The 19,946-nt window shown below is 41.7% G+C and overlaps 1 protein-coding gene across 2 annotated transcripts in view; it reads right to left on the bottom strand.

Moving 5' to 3' along the window:
• Window positions 1-7,006: 7,006 nt before the first annotated feature.
• RGS7BP (regulator of G protein signaling 7 binding protein) overlaps window positions 7,007-19,946 on the bottom strand; it is a 103,783-nt gene continuing 90,843 nt past the window's right edge. The window contains exons 5-6 of one of the 2 annotated variants that reach the window (XM_047872708.1): window positions 19,402-19,472; window positions 7,007-7,318 (exon numbers count right to left, since the gene is read on the bottom strand). In XM_047872708.1, the coding sequence (XP_047728664.1) occupies window positions 7,227-7,318; window positions 19,402-19,472 (163 nt within the window). In that variant the 3' untranslated portion in view covers window positions 7,007-7,226. Of the gene's footprint in view, window positions 7,319-19,397; window positions 19,473-19,946 lie in introns of those variants that run through there. The other variant, XM_047872715.1, reaches the window with a different exon arrangement.

Raw genomic sequence — 19,946 nt, 5'->3', positions numbered from 1 at the left:
CAGTGGTCATTAGATGGTTCTAAATTCATGAGTCCAAAAACAAAGGGGTGAGAGTAGGAGTGGCTTCAGGAATCCACTGAGGGCTTAGTGCTCTCTCTTTGGGGGTCTAGAATCTGTGTCTCTAGAGGTCCTAGGTCATAGAGTGAAGAAAATAAGAATCTCACTAAGCTTTAAGCTACCACTGCTAAGTGGTCAACTTAGGGTCCTACAGGCAGAAAACTAGCAGGCGAGTAAGAGTTACCATACTGACAGAGGTTATCGGCTCTGATCGTCATGAGCAGGGAGAGTCACTCCAGTATGAGGGGTATGTTCATACAGAGGAGTATGTTCGGCACTCACATGACCACTGGGTCACCTCTAGTACGCCCAGGTTTAACTGTAAATGGGCATGTATCACAACTAAAGTGTACTAAGGGCAGGGTAACCAGGGTCTCAGATCACTTGGGGATAAGGGTGTGGGTCATTTTACCAGGAAGCTCAGAAGTGCCTAAGATGGGGGAATTTAGCATGGATTAAGTGAAAGCTGTGGTTTGTCCCACTGTCCCTCTTTTTGTATAGTAAACAGTAATAACAGAATCCAGAAGAAGCTACAGCTGGGTGGAGTAGGTCCATGTGAGAAGCAAGGGGATCTGGGCAGTTCCAGGCATGAACTGTAGGAGGCGCTGTGGTACCTGCGGAGGTGTGCGTTACTGAGCCACAGCATCCATCTCTCAGCTGCTGTGAATGTTGGTTGCTACGGGCAGTATGCACTTGATTTTTTTTTTTTTTTTTTTAAACACCCAGTTACATAGCCACATCCCAAACCATAGTAAACGGGGTCTTAAATTTAGGTGGCCAGTGTCTTGCTGAAATTTGGGGTCTCTGTTTCTAAAGGGAAAAAGGAGAGAATGGATATCGGAACTGCAAGCCACTGTTGCGCATTGCTTGCGCCCATCGGAGAATCAGACGATAGCCTGCGTAGCTCCAGGCTGTACTTGCACAGCCCTTGATAACCAGCTGGACCTCAAAAGCTTGCCTCTTGAAAAACTTCTTGGGATACACTCCTGGGAGAACTGAATTCCTAGATGTCTCTCCAGACACGTATATGATTCCTTTTATTGGAAAATAAACCTATATGGGGTGCCTGGGTGGCTCAGCCAGTTAAATGTCTGATTTTGGCTCAGGTCATGATCTCACAGCTCATGGGTTCGAGCCCCGCGTCGGGCTCTGTGCTGACAGCTTGAAGCCTGGAGCCTGCTTTGGGTTCTGTGTCTCCTGCTCTCTCTGCTCCAACCCCACTCACACTCTGTCTCTGTCTCTCTCTCTCTTTCTCAAAAATAAATAAACATTAAAAAAAATTAAGAAAATAAACCTACTTAACTGATTTTTTTTTTTTTTTGGTCATAGTTATCAGGAAAACAGAGTTAAAGAGACTTACTGCTATTGTCAGGGAAACTATTTCCAAAGCCTGCTTTAATCCTTCCTCTATTGACTTCACTTTCACTTAATTCTTTCTTTCCTTCCTTCCTCCATCCCTCCCTCCCTTCCACCCTCTCTCTTTCCTTCCCATCCACCTTTGTCTGGCTCTCTATTTTATCTTCCAAAGTTATGGTGTCCTGGTGTTTCCTTTCCATAACCCCACTGCCCACACTTTGATGACAGGGAATAAGTCCAGGGGGTGGCAGGGAGGGTGAGAGGAAGTGATGAGTCACAAATTCTCACTTTTCATTTTTTTTTTAAAACTTTTATTATTAGTTTTTATTACACAAGGAATACATATTCATTGTAGAAAAATTAGAAAACACAGAAAAGCAAAAAGAAAAAATAATCACCCATAATCCCACTACCCATAAATAACTACTATTAACATTTTAGTGTATGTCTTTCTAGCTTCTTATGCATATATATATACATACATAGATATTTTTATATATAATTTTCTTTTTTACAAATATTGTGTCATACTATACATACTGTTTTATAACATGTGTTTTTCATTTAATATATATTGTGAACATTGTTGTTTATTCCCTGAAAAAATTATACAGATACTACATGCTCATTGTGGAAAAATCAGAAATTACCGATATGCAAAAAGAAAATATAATTGCTCCAAATCTCACCTCCCAGAGATAGATGCTGTTAACCTTTTAGCAAATATCCTTTCAGACACTGTAATGCACACATGTGTATGTATACTCTTAAAATGGGAAACACTGTATTCTTCTATAACTTTCTCTTTTCATTTAACAATAGAGCTATTTATTTCAGTAAATATACATCTAGTGCTTATTCTTAATTGGTGCACAGTAGTATTCCCTTGGAAGGATATACCATATTTAACCAACCCTATATTGTGGGCTTATTTATATTTTTTTCATTCCTCCAATTTTTTCCATGCTCTTATAAGCATCCTTTGTTGCATGTATTTTTTTGAATAATGAATGAATGTATCTTGAGTTCATTTTTTCTTAACCTTTTTTAAAGGAGAACTCCCTAAAGTGGAAGTATTTGACGTACACAAAAAATATGTTGCCAAAATATTTTCCAGAAAGATCGGATCAGTTTACACTCTTGTTTACTCTGTAAGAGAATGTCCGCTTCCATACTTCCTTACTGACCCTAGGAACTATAATTCTTTGTATCTTTTGTCTTTCTGATACATAAAAAAAGGAGTGTATTGTAATATTTGTATTTTTGATTACTAGTGTATTTAAATATGTTCATATTTATTATTAGTTCATTACTTTAGTTTATGGTACATTGCCAGTTTGTGTCCTTGGCTCAATTTTCTACTGGAAAGTTTGATTCTTTTTGATCATAAAATGTTATCTATTCATGCATTCATTATTCACTCACACAATAAATATGTTTTCAGTAGTTGCTTTGTGTCTAGCACTGTGTTAAGTATTGAGGATATAACAGGAAGCAAAACAGACACAGTGGCTGCTTTCTTGAACTTCCAGTTTAGTGGAAATAAACAGACAAACAAGCAATAATTTAAAAAGTGCAGTGAGGAAAGAATGAAATAGGAACATTCTGTTGGGAAGGTTGTAGATCATAGAAACCTCCCACCAGTAATGGGGTTTAAGCTCTTGATATACATTAGAGATCTATACTCTCTGTTGCATATATTTCAAATTTCGTTTTCTCTTAATTTGGTTTATTTTTTACTGTTATAGGAGTTATGCATTTTTAATTGGTCAAATCCATCTATCTTTTTCTTTTTGGTTTCTTCCTTTGGTGTCATGCTTAGAAAGGCTTTTCTCCATAGTAAAATTACAGAAATATTTATCAATATTGCCATACTCCTTGTATATGTTTATGTGCTTTAACATGTAAATCTTTACTTCACCTAGAATTTATTTTGATGGAAGTTATGAGGTATAGATCTAGGATTTTCCCCCCAAAATGGCCAACCAGTCATCCCAAATTATTTAGTAATCCCACCTTTTCTCACAGATTTGAAAGGTCATCTCTTTATAATGCACTCAACTATTCTTTGTTCTTGGGTTTATTTCTGATCTTTATATTTCATTATAATGATTTATTATGGGTCAATAGCATCACTGCTTTTTCTCATCCTATCTACCGTTACCTGAAACCTGAGCGTTTTGCATTTGGTGACGTTCGAGAACACAAAGAAATGATAGGCAATTTTTAGGTACATGTAGGTGGCGTGGGAAGTTAGTCTGGATGATATCCTTAATCCTTTCAGCTCTGAGACTTCCAGAATCTGAATTCCATATGGAATATTGTTAACCTGGTCCATTGTTTGCTGTCTAAAATGAATGAGATGCTTTTATATTCTGCACATTTGTTTTTCCCTCTTACCCTAAAGCTCAGAATTCAGTAGGTGGCAGTATTGCCATACAGTAAGCATCCAACTGTTAGAAGAGCACCCAGGAACAAAATGATCCGGCAGGATTTTAGAATTTCCCTAAAAGCTTTCATTAGAGGAGGCATCCGGGCTGTGCTACTTCTAAAGTCTTCTTTGTACCCTTCAACAGTGGCACAACCAGAAGTTTGCAGTCAATCTGTTTCTAGAAGCATGCAAAACATCAGCGGACAGATATTTTAAAGTGATACCTTGGCCTTGTGGGCGTTTGTTCACCTATCTTATCCACAAGTGCCTTTGAACCTAGCCACTGATGATTTAAAGCCTGGAAATGTGGTTTTAAACAATATGATTATGGTGGGATTCAGGTGATTTTTATTTTCTTTATACTCGGTGGTGTGTTTCAGATTGCCCATAAAGAATATATATTGCCTCTGTAATCTGAACACACACACACACACACACACACACACACACACGCGTGTGCACACACACACAACAAAAACAACAACAGCGATGAATCAACACAGGATATTGAAATTATGGTGGTAAAATGGGTGAGGGTGTGCCATAAAAAGTTGACATCCTTTTCTGTTTTCAGCATGTGAGTACCCATGCAACAGAATGGGTTCAGTGTTCTCTCCTTACCCCTAGAGATCAGCTCAGGGTTATTGCTAATCTGAAAGCGAATTACTAGCAGAAGCCGAGACAGTAGACCTCTATCTCATGGACTACACCTGAGAAAGTCCTTTGGTAGGTGAGAGGAGAGTGGGGTCAGCTCCTAAAGAGACGCATTGGCATATCTAATGGGAGATGGTGAGCTGTCTATTGCCGCTATGAGCCAGGGTAGGTTATCACGACTTGGAGCACTACATTTAATTTTAGGACCTGCTAGTGAAAGAAGATCTATAAATCTTGGAGTGTGTCCACAGGAACTATAAAACCAATCAAAGTCTGGGAAACAGGCACTATGAATAAAAGATAAGGTGGCTGAATTTATTTACCTTAGATATGGGAAGCCTACCTAGGGAATTAGACAAATTCCCATCTCCATGAATAGCTACTATAGCCCTCCCAGACCTGGAGGTGAGACCTGAATTTATTAACAGTCTTCAGTTGTACAAAGGACAATGGCATGGAAGGTTAGTGTTCCTTTCATACCGAGACTAAGGCGAGAGTGAGCACAAATTAACCAAGCAGAAGTGATTTAGGTCAAGCATTTAGAGGAACGTGCTGAACACCAAGGTAGGTTTATCAGTTGATAACTTTGCATGAATTAGTAGGAACTAGATTGAAGCAAAGGGTTCAATATAGTGGAAAGGTGGGCGAGGGCTGAGACGGGAGCTGAGAGCATGCCCAGTTGGGCTGTTTCATAATTTCTAAAACAATGGACCTTAAGTGAATTAACCACGGGGGATGGAAATGAACCATATTCAAAAACAATATTAAGCTTTAGTCAAACCTGATTTATGAAATCAGGCTTTACAGACCAGATAAATCTGGGAGTAGTTCCCTGCTTTCCAAGGGGGTATTCATTCTAAGGGTCTTTAAATAGCATATTCCAATAACTGTTTTACAAATATTTGATTTAGAAAGTTGGGGTTTTCTCATATAGGTTTCAGAGATACCTCTTTATATGGAGTCAGGCATACTTACAACTGTGCATTCATTACCAGGTCATTGGAACACAACTCTGGATTCCAAGATTAAGGCCCCAAGTGAGCTGGTATGATCTAAAGAGATACCTGTGTAGCCTTTTGAGATCTCTTCCAACCCTTTAATCTGTTCGCTTTCAATCACAAATGCTAGAAGACAATTCCAAGTATAATTTTCACAACATCAGATATTTGGTTGAACCATATGAAATTGCTATTTTTATAGGTCAAAACAGTCCAATGCCAGCAATTTCATATGGTTCAACCTAATACAATAATTAGTCCACTATTTCATATATACCTATCTTCATCTTCAGTAAAGCTAACAGCTTTAATAAATTTAGTTGTTAGGTCAAAATATTGGTGGACCTATAAATGCCTGTGCACTTAAGTACTGAGAAAGTATAGGGTTGGGATTAAAAATGCATCTTGAATAAACCACTTATAGGCATCTAGCCCATCCTTTTATTGTACTAGACACTGGTTGCTTCTTGTCCTTCTTTAGGGTCATTTAGATTTTGGAAAGCAAGAAAAAAAGTCCAAAGGCCTGATCTCTCAACCCATGGAAAATTCTGTTTGGGAAACGGGCCAAGGAAGAACAGGGGACAATATAACAAAATTTGTACCATGTTACAGGTTTAGTGAGGAAGATCATAACAAAACTGTGAGCAGAAAATCGAAGCGTGTGGCTTCCTCCTTTCTAAAATATAGTATTGCTTAATGTGTCCTGCTTTCAAGATTCTAAGCATAAGACAAGACACCAAGTACACATCGGAAAAGTCATATCTGCATAGTCATCTAATATGAGACAAGCTTAGCTTAACTAAAAAGATTTTATTAACAGAAAATGTTAAATATTTTTACGATCTGAGCTAATTCCGGCATGCCCTATAAGATTTAACACTATGCTGCTGTGCAGACATCATGCTTCAGATTTCAATTAGAACAAAATGTGATAATACTCAATTTTACATTTGAGGGTAATTGTATATGTTACTACACCGTTTTCTAACTGGATTACTTCATTCTCCAAGAAGCTGAAAAAGACACCATTGGATCAAAAGGAAATTAGTTGCCCATATGCATTGTACGAAGGTATTAGGATAATTGTGTATTTACAAAATATAAATACTTTCCATATATGGTTTTTGTTGCATTATAAATTAAGATGTTTTTATGTAGAAGCTCTTGGATTCCGACAGAATGGAAGACTAGATGTGAATGAGCACAGACAAAGCAATAGGTGAGGTGGTATATGTTTGATTATAATATTATCTCTAATAATATTGATAGATTGGATTTTTGAACACAGTTTTGCAGTTTTAGAGAGATTTCTATGTTTAAAGACTTTCATATATGATAAATTGTTAACATGAGATCAGCAAGAGCTAAAGATATACTATTATACATGAAATAATTTTTCTCTGTATGATACATTTAAAAAAAACCTTTAAATAATTTAAAAACCGTAATTCTTGCATCTGTCATGGTATGGTTTGGAGCAGACATGCACAATGTCAGCTTTAAAAATCCTTTTAAAAACAGCCTGCTTTCTGAATCTTTTTTACCCCCCTTGACAGCAGCTGCTTTCACATGTAAAATCATTTAAAAGGGTAGAGGGAGGCGAATAAAAGTAATAAGGAAGCATAGAAAACATAGTCAAAAACCAATAATTGTGGTTCAGCTGTCTGGAGGTCCTCAGGTTCTGTGATATTTTCAGGTCTTCGCATTGGTGGGTTTCCAGGAGGAGTTGCCTAGCTTGAGACAAGACAACACAGCCCAAAGAACCTTCTCTTCCGTCTTCTAACCAGGGGGTAGGGAGTTAGATTTAGAAGGCTGCTGTCATCTGTGATGGGACAGAATGTACATATGAGTGAATTACAAACAATAACTGGGATTTTTATGAATTGGCTTTAAAAATCCACCATCTTTTGAATCAAGGTTTCTTGTTCAGCACTGTTGACATTTTAGACAAGATAATTCTTTGTTGTTGGGGCTGTCGTGAGCACTGTAGGATGCTTAGCTGCATCCCTGGCCTCTCCCTACTCACTGGATGCCAATAACACTGCTCCACCAGCCGTGAAAACCAAAAATGTCCCGTGATAGGGCCAAATGTTCTTTTTTTGGTGGTGGTGGGGAGCTCAGAACCTACAGTTGCGAACCACTGCTTAGAATTAAATGTAAACTGCTCAAGACATTCTTTCAGTTGGGAGATGCATAGCTTTTTAGAAAGAGCCCGTGCTTTGGAGTAAGGTTGACCTCTTTTCTAAACCTGCCTCTACTATTTACTAGCTCTATGTGAACATGTAACTTGAAGCTTGCTAAGCTTCAGTTTTCCCCTAGTCAAAATAGGGTTTAATAACACTTACCTTAGGTGAAGATTAAATGAAACAATCTATGAAAGACATTAAGCTTGGGTGAGGTCCTCAGTGTCTAGCACAGAGGAAGCACTCAGTAAATACAGCTCTTATTTACTATTTTCCTTTACATAGGACCACTGTGTTGCCTCTACTCACCTACTTTATTGCCTCAGGAAGAAGTCTCAACTATTCTGTGTTGAGTCTTTGGCTAGCGATTTCTATAGGTTTCTGTATACAATGGCATTCTGAGAAGATTGCCAACTGCTGAATTTATAAGTTTTGGGTTGAAATTTTTAGCATGATGACAAGCAGATGAAGAAATAAACCAGTAAACCAAATTCAGTTTAGTGAGCTGGGTTTTAAAGAAAAAGTCCAGTCCAAAAGAGAGGGTGGGTAGAAATAGCCTGTTGGAGCGGAACTGGCAGTCTGGTCCAAGAGGCTGGAGAAGGACCATGAGGAGATGACCTGGAAATTGCCAATGTGGGCAGCACTAGGACATAATCAGAATGGAGCTAGGGGCCACAAGATGGTTGGTTGGCTCTGGTAACTCTTATGTACCTAAGCTTTTCCAGGACTAGTTGCACCACCCTCCCAGAGCAGAGCTAAGGGGCTCTCTCCTTTCTCCATCCTACCTTGGGATATAGGACCTTGGGAAGGAGCCCAGAGTCAGGAGTTAGATGAAGAGATGGGTAAGGGAAAAATGTGCCCCACATCAATAAAACTGGTTTGTAGACGAGGGTTGCTTTTCCTGATTGCTGAGCCTAGATGCTCAGTAAACTGTCCAGAACAAAAACAAATGTCGGCTTTCCAGTCCTCTCACATAAATTGTGTCATCCAAGTGCCTGGGCTTATCCTCCCCCTCCTCAAAGGCTGTCATGTGTCACACTTATTTTTAAATTAGCATCGCTCACCAAGTTGACAGTGTTCCTTGGAATGGTGCACCATGCTATGCATTTAGATAGAACCAGAATGGCAAGTCACAGCCAGGGAAGAAAACAGGTACCCTAGCTGAGCACATCAAATTCATCAAACAGTGCACTCTCCCAGTCTCCACAGGTTAATACTCTCTCTTAAGATTCATATTTTGTGGATGTGGAGAAAAACAGTACTCTCTTTGTCCTTTCCATCGTGAAAAGCAATTTTCTATATTCTGGATGTCAACATTTTGAGACTAAAAATAGGACATCTCTCTTTTATAGTTAAACTTGCCCCAAATAGTTAAGATGGTGAAAGCAATGTCAAATACTATATGTGAGCCTGATTTCTCAGGAGAATCTCTCAGAGATGAATCACGGTATATTTAGAAAAAAAGAAATAACTCACTTTCCCATCAGTTTTAGGACTCTTACTTCTTTAACCACCAAATGATCGATAAACAACCTATTTGGGTAAGGCAAAGGTACAGCAGACTGTGAAGAATAAAGAATTTTATCTGTTGGTATCTCTCTGAATACTGACTATGCTTTCTGAAATGCAAGTTCACCAGGAATTTAATATTTCCTTGAACAGAATCACCAAAACTATGAAGACATTTATAGGGAAGAAAAAAATTTTATTTCTATTTAAGACCTGGAAGATCTATTTCCTGAATGCCCATATATCCTTCCGTTTCTCCAAACATTTAAGACATTGGCATAGTGACCTAATGGGTATTTATCTATATATTATAAAATGCAGTGCAGATAGATGTGTATTGTTCCCACTGCATGAGGAAATGCCTGCTACATGTTGTATTTACGAAAAAACTGTACATGTGTATCCTGTGGTGTCATGTTTGCTCCCACGTTCTCTCTCTTTTTTTAAAAAAAAATATTTTTTAATGGCTATTCATTTTTGAGGACAGAGAGAGAAGAGCATGAGTGGGGGAGGGGCAGGGAGAAAGGGAGACAGAATCCAAAGCAGGCTCCAGGCTCCGAGCTGTCAGCACACAGCATGACCCGGGGCCTGAACACACGAACCATGAGATCATGACCTGAGCCGAAGTCGGACGCTCAACCGACTGAGCCACGCAGGCACCTCCCACATTCTCTTTTCTATGTATTAAAAGCATACAGGTATTGTGCACAGTTATTATGAGATTTATATCAAGACTGACTATTGTGCATTCGTTACAGCAAATCAAAAAAACCTTTTATGCTATTGAAATTCTCCTCACTCAGCCTTCTTTTTGTCTCTGCCTATCTATGGATAGATAGATATGCACACATACATTCACTTGTGAGTGCTATATATACATGTGCACATACAGAGCACTCATAGGTGGATAGAAGTGTTAGAATTGATGAGAAAGTGCTCAGATGTTAAGCAAAGGACGGGCTGCCTATTAAGGATGACCGCTCGTTTGGGGCATCTTTTTGAGCATTTGTGACACCTTTGCCTAGCCCAGAGCTTATCTGATCATCACCTAGGGCTGAGGTGACACAAAAGCTCAAACAATCTTGGCAGAAATTCAGAGCAGCTTCCTACACCCTGGGAAGCTGACACCGGCAGTAAATGCTGAAATTCAGCAGCAGCAAGTCTGCTTGGAATGGTTTGGAGTGGATTCAGCTCCAAGGAAAGATGTCTTTCCACATTGATTGAAATCCTGTCTCTGAAATTATGGGCTGCCAAAAGAATGTGAAGGAAATGGAATGTTTCCCCACTTGTGCTTCACTTTCTGGGCGAATTCACCTGACCTCACTGGGAAACCTTTGATTTTTATTGTGAACATTTCAGACTTTTGTAGCATCTTTCCTCCAAAGTGCATATGCTCTGAGAGAACTGTAACCAAGGACAGTTTTAGATGTGAAAATGAAAAGTGGAGAAAGGAAAAGGGAGGGAGGAAAGCAGAGGAGAAAGTGAAAGAGAATAGGTAATTCAGCCATCAGCAAGTTAAAATCTTGGTCATTCAAAGCTTAATTCCTGGATACTACTAAAGCCAGGGACACTGCCGCCACGTAAGGCACTATGACACCACTTCTCTATTGCTCAGATTTCTTTTGCTAATAAAATATTGCTTATATAGATGATATGTTAATAAACAGAATGACATAAAAATAAGATTGCAAATAATCAACTGAGCATTTGAGTTTAACCCTTTTTTTAATGTTCATTTATTTTTGAGAGAGAGAGAGAGAGAGAGAGAGAGAGAAGGGGAGGGGCAGAGAGGCAGAGAGAGAGGAAGCCACAGAATCCGAAGCAGGATCCAGGCTCTGAGCTGTCAGACAGAGCCCAAGGCGGGGCTCGAACCCATGAACCCTGAGATCATGACCTGAGCCAAATTCTGTTGCTTAATCGACTGAGCCACCCAGGCTCAGTTTAAAGTTTAAAGCTATGTTCTCAGAATCCAGAGAAGTGCTCATAATGTAACTGTAGTTGCAAATTTCTACTCTAGAAGAAAAGGAGACCTTCAGCAAACTCAGGGGTTCTCAAACCTTAGCTGCATTAGCAACATCTGAGAGCATGTTCAAGTACAGCCTCACCTCTAGCATTTCTGAGTGAGTAGGTGTGGGGTGAGGCCAGAGAAATTGGATTGCTTAGAAGTTCCCAGACATGTCGATGCTGTTGGTCCTGAGGCCACACTATGAGAAGACCTGCATTAATCAAAGGCCTGCTAAGTACAGGCTCCATGTTGGGTGTTGAGGGTCCTAATAGAAAGGTGGTTCTTGGTCTCAAGGATATTCGCTTGAGTAACTATGAAGCTTTATTAAGAATGCCATAAGAGAGATACAAATACAATGCTTTGAGAGCTCTTAATGGTGGACTTACTCCCAGGTGGAGGAGAAGGAAGAAGATAATTGTGGGAAATCATGGAGGTCTTGATGTTCTTTCTGGGCCACAAGAGATGAGGAGAACTTGCAAATTTGGTGAAGGGGGAGATGGGCTTTCTGGATGGAGAAAACAGTGTGAACAAAGTCATAGAGGTCAAAGGCAACTTGAATTTTGTTCCAAGAAACAATCTAGTCTGGAATGAAGGGTGTATGAAGGAGGGAATAGTACAAAACAGAAATACATAGAATTCCTTAAATATGGCCATACCTTCTCTTGGCTCTCTGCCCTTACACACACCATTTCTTAGTCCTCCTTTCTTAGGCAAATGCCAATCCTCCTTTAAGATTAGCTTACTACTTTCTTTGACTGATTTCATAATGTTCTTCTGGTTTTCTTTTCAGTCCCCTCTGTAAACTGCAGTTCTTTCCCCCTTGAAACTTAAATTTTGGTATTCTAGGCTCTTCTCTATACCTACACTCTGTGGGGGGGGGGGGGGGGGTGGTGTCTCGCTTCATTTACCATTATGCTGATGATGCTTCAATATGTATTTCCAGCCTCCCAGCTCACATGTCTCACCTCAGCATGATACTTGTATGCCTAGTGTTCACCACTGAGCATTGCTCTGGGAGTTCCTCCATCTCCAAAACTTCAATCATTCTCTATCTCTACCATTCCTCCTCTGTTCTCTCTGACTTAGTGAATAGACACATCATTCACCTCGCTTTTCAAGTCTGAACCTGGGTTTCATCCTTGATTCTGCCTTCTCTCTTGTGCAGCCCATCAGTTGTTCACATCCTCTTCTCCAACCCCCTGGCCCTAGGTCAGATCTTAAGCATCTCTCACCTGGATTACTGCAACTGTCTCCTAACTGAACCCCTCCAATGGCTTCAGGATAAAATCCAACCCTGCCCCCTTTTATTTTTGAGAGAGAGAGAGAGAAAGAGAAAGAAAGAGAGCAGGGGTGGGGAGGGGCAGAGGGGGAATCCCAAGCAGGCTCCAAACCCATTGCAGAGCTCGATCTCATGAACCTTGAGATCACGACCCAAGCAGACATCAAGAGTTGGATGCTTAACCTACTGAGCCACCAAGGTACCCCAAATCCAAACCTCTTAACATAGCTTATAGGGGCCTTAATGATATAGATCCTCCTACCTCTCTAGTCTTTCATGTCTCTTTTTTTTTTTTTTTAATTTTTTTTCAACGTTTTTATTTATTTTTGGGACAGAGAGAGACAGAGCATGAATGGGGGAGGGGCAGAGAGAGAGGGAGACACAGAATTGGAAGCAGGCTCCAGGCTCTGAGCCATCAGCCCAGAGCCCGACGCGGGGCTCAAACTCACGGACCGTGAGATCATGACCTGGCTGAAGTCGGACACTTAACCGACTGCGCCACCCAGGCGCCCCTTTTTTTTTTTTTAATTTTTTTTTTCAACGTTTTTATTTATTTTTGGGACAGAGAGAGACAGAGCATGAATGGGGGAGGGGCAGAGAGAGAGGGAGACACAGAATTGGAAACAGGCTCCAGGCTCTGAGCCATCAGCCCAGAGCTCGACGCAGGGCTCGAACTCACGGACCGCGAGATCATGATTTCATGTCTCTTTTCTAACCACTTTACCAACTAATGAAGTGCTTGTAGCTCAACAAAATGCCCTGCTTTTACGTCTCCTCATATATCTTCACATATCTAGAATCTTCTGCCTAGACTTTTTTTTCATCTCTCTTTTTGTTTTTCTTTTTTTCACCTCTTTCTTTAAAAAATTTTTTTTAATGTTTATTTATTTTTGAAGGAGAGAGAGACAGAATGTGAGTGGGGGAAGGGCAGAGAGAGAGGCAGGCACAGAATCTAAAGCAGGCTCCAGGCTCTGAGCTGTCAGCACAGAGCCCACCTCGGGGCTCGAGCTCACAAACCGAGAGATCACGACCTGAGCCGAAGTCAGGCGCTTAACTGACTGAGCCACCCAGGCGCCCCCACCTATTTCTTTGACTAACTGATTCATCCTAAGAAATCTCAACTCACTTTCCAAAAAGCAATCCTTGATATCAACAACCCTCTCCCCCATCTCACACCCCAGCCCCTTACAACTCCAATATGGCTAGATGAGAATCCAATATGTCTTTGTAGTGACCTGTAGCTATTATGGCACTGTTGTATTCTAAGCACTAGTTTCTTTGTCTTTCCAATAGTGTGTATGTGTGTTTGCATGTTAGTTGATTTTAGAATTCACATGCCCTACCCACAAAACATTATCCCAATCTCTATGAAGGGAAGCATGTCATTTGGGAAGGCTTCCCAGGTAATTCTCACCCAATTTGTTCTGTTGAGAAAGAGAGCCTCTAGGGGGAGAGATAACCCCAGCACCTGACACAGAACTTGGCACATTATAGGATACCATCACATGTTAGATGATGGTGGGGACACCAGATGTTAGGGAAAGAAGTCTGTTCTTCTTTTAGTAGACAATGAGTAGGCATGTAACGTTTGTGAGTAGGGGCTGAACATAGAGTAATGCATTAAGAAACTGATGTGTGAATTAACTGGAGCAGAGAGGGAAGTACATACGTCATGCTGAATCCTGGATGAAAGATTGAAGAGATTACAAAGGATATCGGGCTGCTGGAGTAAAACTACCCAGAATAACATTCAGACACTAGACTGAAGCACACAAAGTCTTTATATGAAGCCCTGATGAAAGGACCTAAAAGGTCATCTCTAGGCTACCAGGTGGCATAACTGCCCAATGTTCTTTAGCTAGATATCAAACACTTCTGCCGACATGGCTAGGATGGATACAGGGGGTCCAGGTTGGAGTGGATTGAGAGTATGAGTCCGGGGGAACTGTTCCTAGACCCAGTTTAGTCTGGAATAGCACTGTCTCCAGGAGGGGACCCATTCTAGAGCAGATTCAATTCCTGACTGATCCCCTTCAGACGGATTCTCACGCATGGTCTCAACAACCACATTCTAGGCAAGAGTGAATGTACAAACACACCCTACAGCATTCATTAAGTCAGAATTCTGGAAAAGGTGAAACTGTCTTTCAGGCCTGATTTATTTCTGCCACCTTGTTTTGTTTGATTACAACACGCATTTAGAAGATGCTTGTCCTTCACTTTCCAATCTCCTTTTAGCCTTTGTCAGTAACCTTGCAGGCTCCCCACAGGTGGTTCCATTTGTAATCCATTTGACACAGCAAGACTATCATAATTAATGAAGCTCCCTACAGCACTGCCAGTGACCCAGAATGTAGGACAGGAGAGGCGCTGAAGCAGTGGCAAGAACAGTGGGCTGAGAGCCAGGAGACCTGACCGTGGTCAGAAGCCTGCTGTGGAGCCGCGGCAGAAAGAGGACAGCTCACTTTTCTTTTGTGCATCTCTTTGTCTCCAGTCTTAAACGGGAAGGATGGGAAAGAAAAGGCACTGTCTGAAATGAGGGCATAATCGCTACCCATTAAAATTCTTGCTCTTGGCCACCTTCCTTTATTGGCCACTGAAAATCAATTTAAAACAAACTGTTGTTGAGTCAAGTTTTGATTGTGGTACGAAAGGGGGGAGATACGTTTGAACCTTTAAATGCTGAAATAAACGTAGAAGTTTCTGAGTTGAGAACTAGGGTGGAGCCTGGAGAACAGGGGCATCTGAGCATCTCCCTTGTAGAATCCCCCAGCACCTGCCTGGCAGGATTTTCACATGGTCAGGGTTTGAGGTTGGAAAAAAGGGAACCAGTAGTGGGTATCTTTTCTCTTTTCTCTCTCTGCTTCAGACCCACATGTAAATGGAATAAAAAGAGAAAGGAAAGAAAGAGCCAGAAAGAAAACAGATGGCTTTCTATAATGGTTTTCATCCAGTTACAATGATGTTTTGACAATAAGGTCCTCGAGAAAAGAACTGGGATACATTTTTCCACATTTTACCCCACACCGTTTCTTGCATGTATTAACCTAGACCTGTATAATAAACAGATCCGTGCAAAAGAATTCCAGGAAGGTCATGGGAAGCCCCTATGGTCTTTCTTGGTTTATGGAATCAGACAGAGGAATCTGACCGATTTGTTCATTAAAATGGTGCCATATGCATCTGCTAAAAAAATGTTCCCAGAGGGACCCAAGAGACCTGCTCTCCTTCCTTCAGGGTTTCTCAGACCCTCTGATTCAGACTCACAACCCCCTTTCTCTACTGTTCAGCTCATAGTGACATCATGCTGTGAGTACCCATGAAACATGTAAAGAAGAGAGATGTGGCATCACATGCTGAGGGTCCCATTTCTCCCCCAAGTGAAGAGATCTGAAATTACCTGAATTGAAGCCTTCACCTCAATTTTTTTTTTAAATTTCAAAATCCTATTGCTTCATTCCCTCCTGAACAGGTCCTTGAATCTCCTAGCTTTCTCCTTTTTCTGCTCCACACAGATTTAAAGTTTAAATCCTGAATATCCTTTATTTGGACTATGCCCTTTTCACTCATGGTTTTATTCACAGTACCAATCATTTATTATTATTATATTTGAAAAATATATTTAAAATTCTACTTTTTTCTTTTTAGAAAAGTAATACAAAGTTATACAAAATATTTATACTTTTTTGATTATAAAAATGTCCTAGGTAAATAAAATGAAATTTCCGTTTTCCCATTAGTGCACATTTTGGAAACTATTGGATGCATTTCATGAAATGTAGAGCAAATATTTTGGATGGTTTGACTTAAAATAGAGGCTACATGGCGCACATGAAATTCTTTCTGAGGGCTCTGGTACTCATCCTCCTGGGCTCCTGATTGTGAGGTACAGGGAGAGACCTCCATGCTGCTGACAGGGGGAACTTGCCAGACATATAAAGAAACTGAGAATAGTTTCAGACATGGCTCCAACTCCCAAGTCACAGAGACCGATGTTCTGTACTGCAGGCTCAAGATCAATGCGTGGTAGCAGGGGCTGTTCTATTTGATGAGAATGTGGCATTCTCCTGAGCTAGGCTGGGTGGGCCAGCTGGTGAAGAATACCAATACCAACAACAGCAATAACAATAAGCATCTGCTCTCTGAAAGGTCCGTAGCAGACGTTCCATAAGCGGTGCTTCATTTAAAACTCAGGACAGCCCTCTGAAGTAAGTAATGCTATCATGTCCTTTTCAGGGCTGAGGAAAATGAAATGGCTGGATGTTAAACAACTTGTTCCAGGGCACAAAGTTGGTAAGTGGGCAGGGCCAGCATTCAAACCCAAGCATCGCCTTAATCCAAAGTCCCTGGTCCCAACCACCATGCAGATTGCTAGCAACAATCTTCCATGCTGTGGTCGGGGGGGGGGGGGGGGTGCTCTCTCATCACTACACTGTGTCTGTAGAGGCCACTTTTAGGCAAACAGGCTTGTGAGGTGGAATGCAGAAAGGGCCCACAGCGACCACCTGGATGAACACAGGCCCATCTATCAGGTGGCCGCCTCAAAATAGCCATAGACCCTACCCCACCAATGGGCTACTTCCCACCAGGCACAGTTACCAAACAAGGGAACATTCCATATGTCTCCATTCCTCCTCGTCTTCCCCCTTTAAAACCAGCCCCCACCCACCGCCTGGTTGCAGACAGCCTCTCCTCTGCTGTTCAGCCCGTGGCTTCCTTGAGGTGTAGGCCATAAACTTCTATCTCCTTTGTTCTGCCTCTGGTGAATCCCTTCATCTCCCAAGCCACTGGCTTCCACCTGATCATCACCCCGCATTTGGGGGCCCCCATCTGATCTGACAGACACCCCATTTAGACACACCATGTCTGCTTCCGGAAACCACCGCAAGGCCTCTACAACACTACCCCTGTGGCACAAGCCCGTTCATCTGATTCTAGGCCCTTCAGGGGGGCTCCGAGTTAATTGATGCTCCGCACCCCTGCCTCTCATTTCCTTACACCCCGCCTCCCTGCCGTGGAGCTCAGGCCGCGCTACCTGTCGACCTCTTCATCTGGTGTTCCCACTTGAACCTCTCCACCTTCTGCCACCTTCTGCTGCTCCCTGAGCCAGCAGACTCCCAGCTCTGCTGCCAAATCCTCTCAAAGGCAAGCAGCACCCTGTCCTCCCTCCGCCCAGGCTTTGATCAGGGGGAACCACAGGAGTTTCTTTCTTACTCTAAAAACCCTTTCCCCACCCTCTGGTTATGTCTCTCCGAAGCTGATGCTTGCTTCACTTAAGGCTGCTCTGGCCACGTAGGGGAACGTGCTCCTTCAGGTCCTTGGTATGGATCTTCAGACCCTGGGACTGCAAAGTTGGGCGCAGATTGAACACACATTTATCGTGTATGCCGGGGGTTTTACTACCAGGTGCCAGGCATCGCTCTGGGTACAGAAGCTACGGTAATAGTTGACAAAAGCATATAGAGGCGGTTCCCTTATGGAAGTTTCACTCTAGTGAAAATACCTTTCCATTTCTGTGTGAAGGTGTATGTTTCCATAGGCTAGCTCTGGAGACAGACTGCCTGGGACCACATCTCAACCATCTATTTACAGTCTGTGTGACCGTCGCAGAGTTAGCTAACCTCTCTTTGCCCCAGTTTCCTGTAAATTGGGAAGCATTAGTCGTTATTTCCTTCAAAGGCGTTATTAGAATTAAATAAGTTAATACAGTTAATCCATGTAAAGTATTTAGTGGTTGTGATATTGCGATTTATAATAAGAAATATACAGTTGTCTCCCACCTCAGTCCTGGCACAGAGCTCCTAAAAATCCCTGGAATTTCCTAAGTGATGACAGGGGAAAGGGGCTTTTTGTTATGTTAATGAGGTTACTTTCAAAAACTGCCTAAGGATGGGGGCTGGTTGCTAGGAGAATAACTCTGTGATCAGAGGGGTGGAACTTTCAGTCCCACCCCCAACCTCCGGGGAAGGGAAGGAACTGAAGACATTTCAATCACCAATGGTCAATGATTTATTTAATCAATTATGCCTACATAATGAAGCCTCCATAAAAACCAGCAAGGTTCAGAGGACAGGTTCAGAGGACTTCCAGGTTGGTGAACAGGTGAAGATCTGAGGACCATGGTGCACCTGGGAAGGGATGGAGTCTCCTTGTCCTTTCCCCACACTCTGTACTTGGCATCTGACATCTGGCTGTTCCTGAGGTATATCCTTTTACAATAAACTGGTGATATACTAAGTAAAATGTTTCTCTGAATTCTGTGAGCCACTCTAGCAGATTAACTAAACTCATGGAGGGGCCCTTGGAGCTTCACACCTGTACATCCCAAGTGGTGGGGGAGGGCAGTCATGTGTAGCCCTTAACTTGGGGGATCTGGTGCTGTCTCCCTGTCTTGTCAGAATTCAGATGAATTGCAGAACACCCCGCTGGTGTCTCCTAATTCTTGGTGGTATGGAAAACCACCCCCACATATTGGATTGGGTGTGGAACCACAGTGGCACAATGTGAGGTCTCAATATATGTTGTTATTACTTCTTTTAGATAAGTGAACATCTATATGGCAGAGAGCTTCCTTTGGAAGTTTCTTAAGTGTCCTCCTATAGGCGGTAAACTTCTTAAAGGCAAGGGCCAAGTTTCCAGTTCTTTTGTATTTGCCACTCCTGGTACAGTGCTTTCCACAGCATGGCAATGAATCCATGCTCTTGACTGACAGGGCCAGTAGAGGAGGCCTCTGCTTGAGGGTCCGAGCACAGCTGTGCTCGCCTGAGGGACTCTGTTTTCATTATCATATCTTCTTGAAGAGAGAGGAATGTATATTCAGTGCCTTCTATTGTTTGTGTAAAACAAACTTGTAATTTCTCAAGAAACAAGTCCCAAGGTTATCGTGTTAACAACATCCTCTGCCTCAAAGAAAAATGACAAGAACTTACCTTGATTTTTCAATGGTAAAGGCATAGTTTCCCTGAGTTTGCTTAAAAGGTTTTTCATTTCTCGCATGTCTCTGTAAAAGTGATAAAAAGAAAAAATAATCAGCTGTAAATTTTTGAAATGCAACCCCAGTCTGTTCTATGAGACAATTGACAGACGAGAGTCTGTGTTTAATTGTACAAGCTCTAGTTTCCAGTGGGCAAATATTGAATTTATTTTGTTTTTATAAGAAAAAATATCTGAGATTGATGGCTCTGGAAGGAATGAGACTACTCTGGCTAACATTGCCACAGGGCATTCTGCTGTGGGAGCCCTCCTCTTGCCTTCAGTTGGACCAGACTCTTCTCTGATAATGAGGACAGTATTGCCGTTGTATAAGAGGGAGGTCAAGGTCATGCAACTTGAGTAACAGAGGTACTCTGGGCAAAGCTGAGGCTGGGTGATGGTTCTCTCAGGCTTTATGGTCAGGAGGCTATCGTGGCTGTACAGGTTCACTTGCTAGTGTCTCATTATGGTGATTGAAATTCAGTGTAACACAGGTGTTAGG

This window comes from Prionailurus viverrinus, chromosome A1 (assembly GCF_022837055.1).
Source record: "Prionailurus viverrinus isolate Anna chromosome A1, UM_Priviv_1.0, whole genome shotgun sequence".
NCBI lineage: Eukaryota > Metazoa > Chordata > Mammalia > Carnivora > Felidae > Prionailurus > Prionailurus viverrinus.
This window is presented reverse-complemented; position numbering and strand designations above follow the sequence as displayed.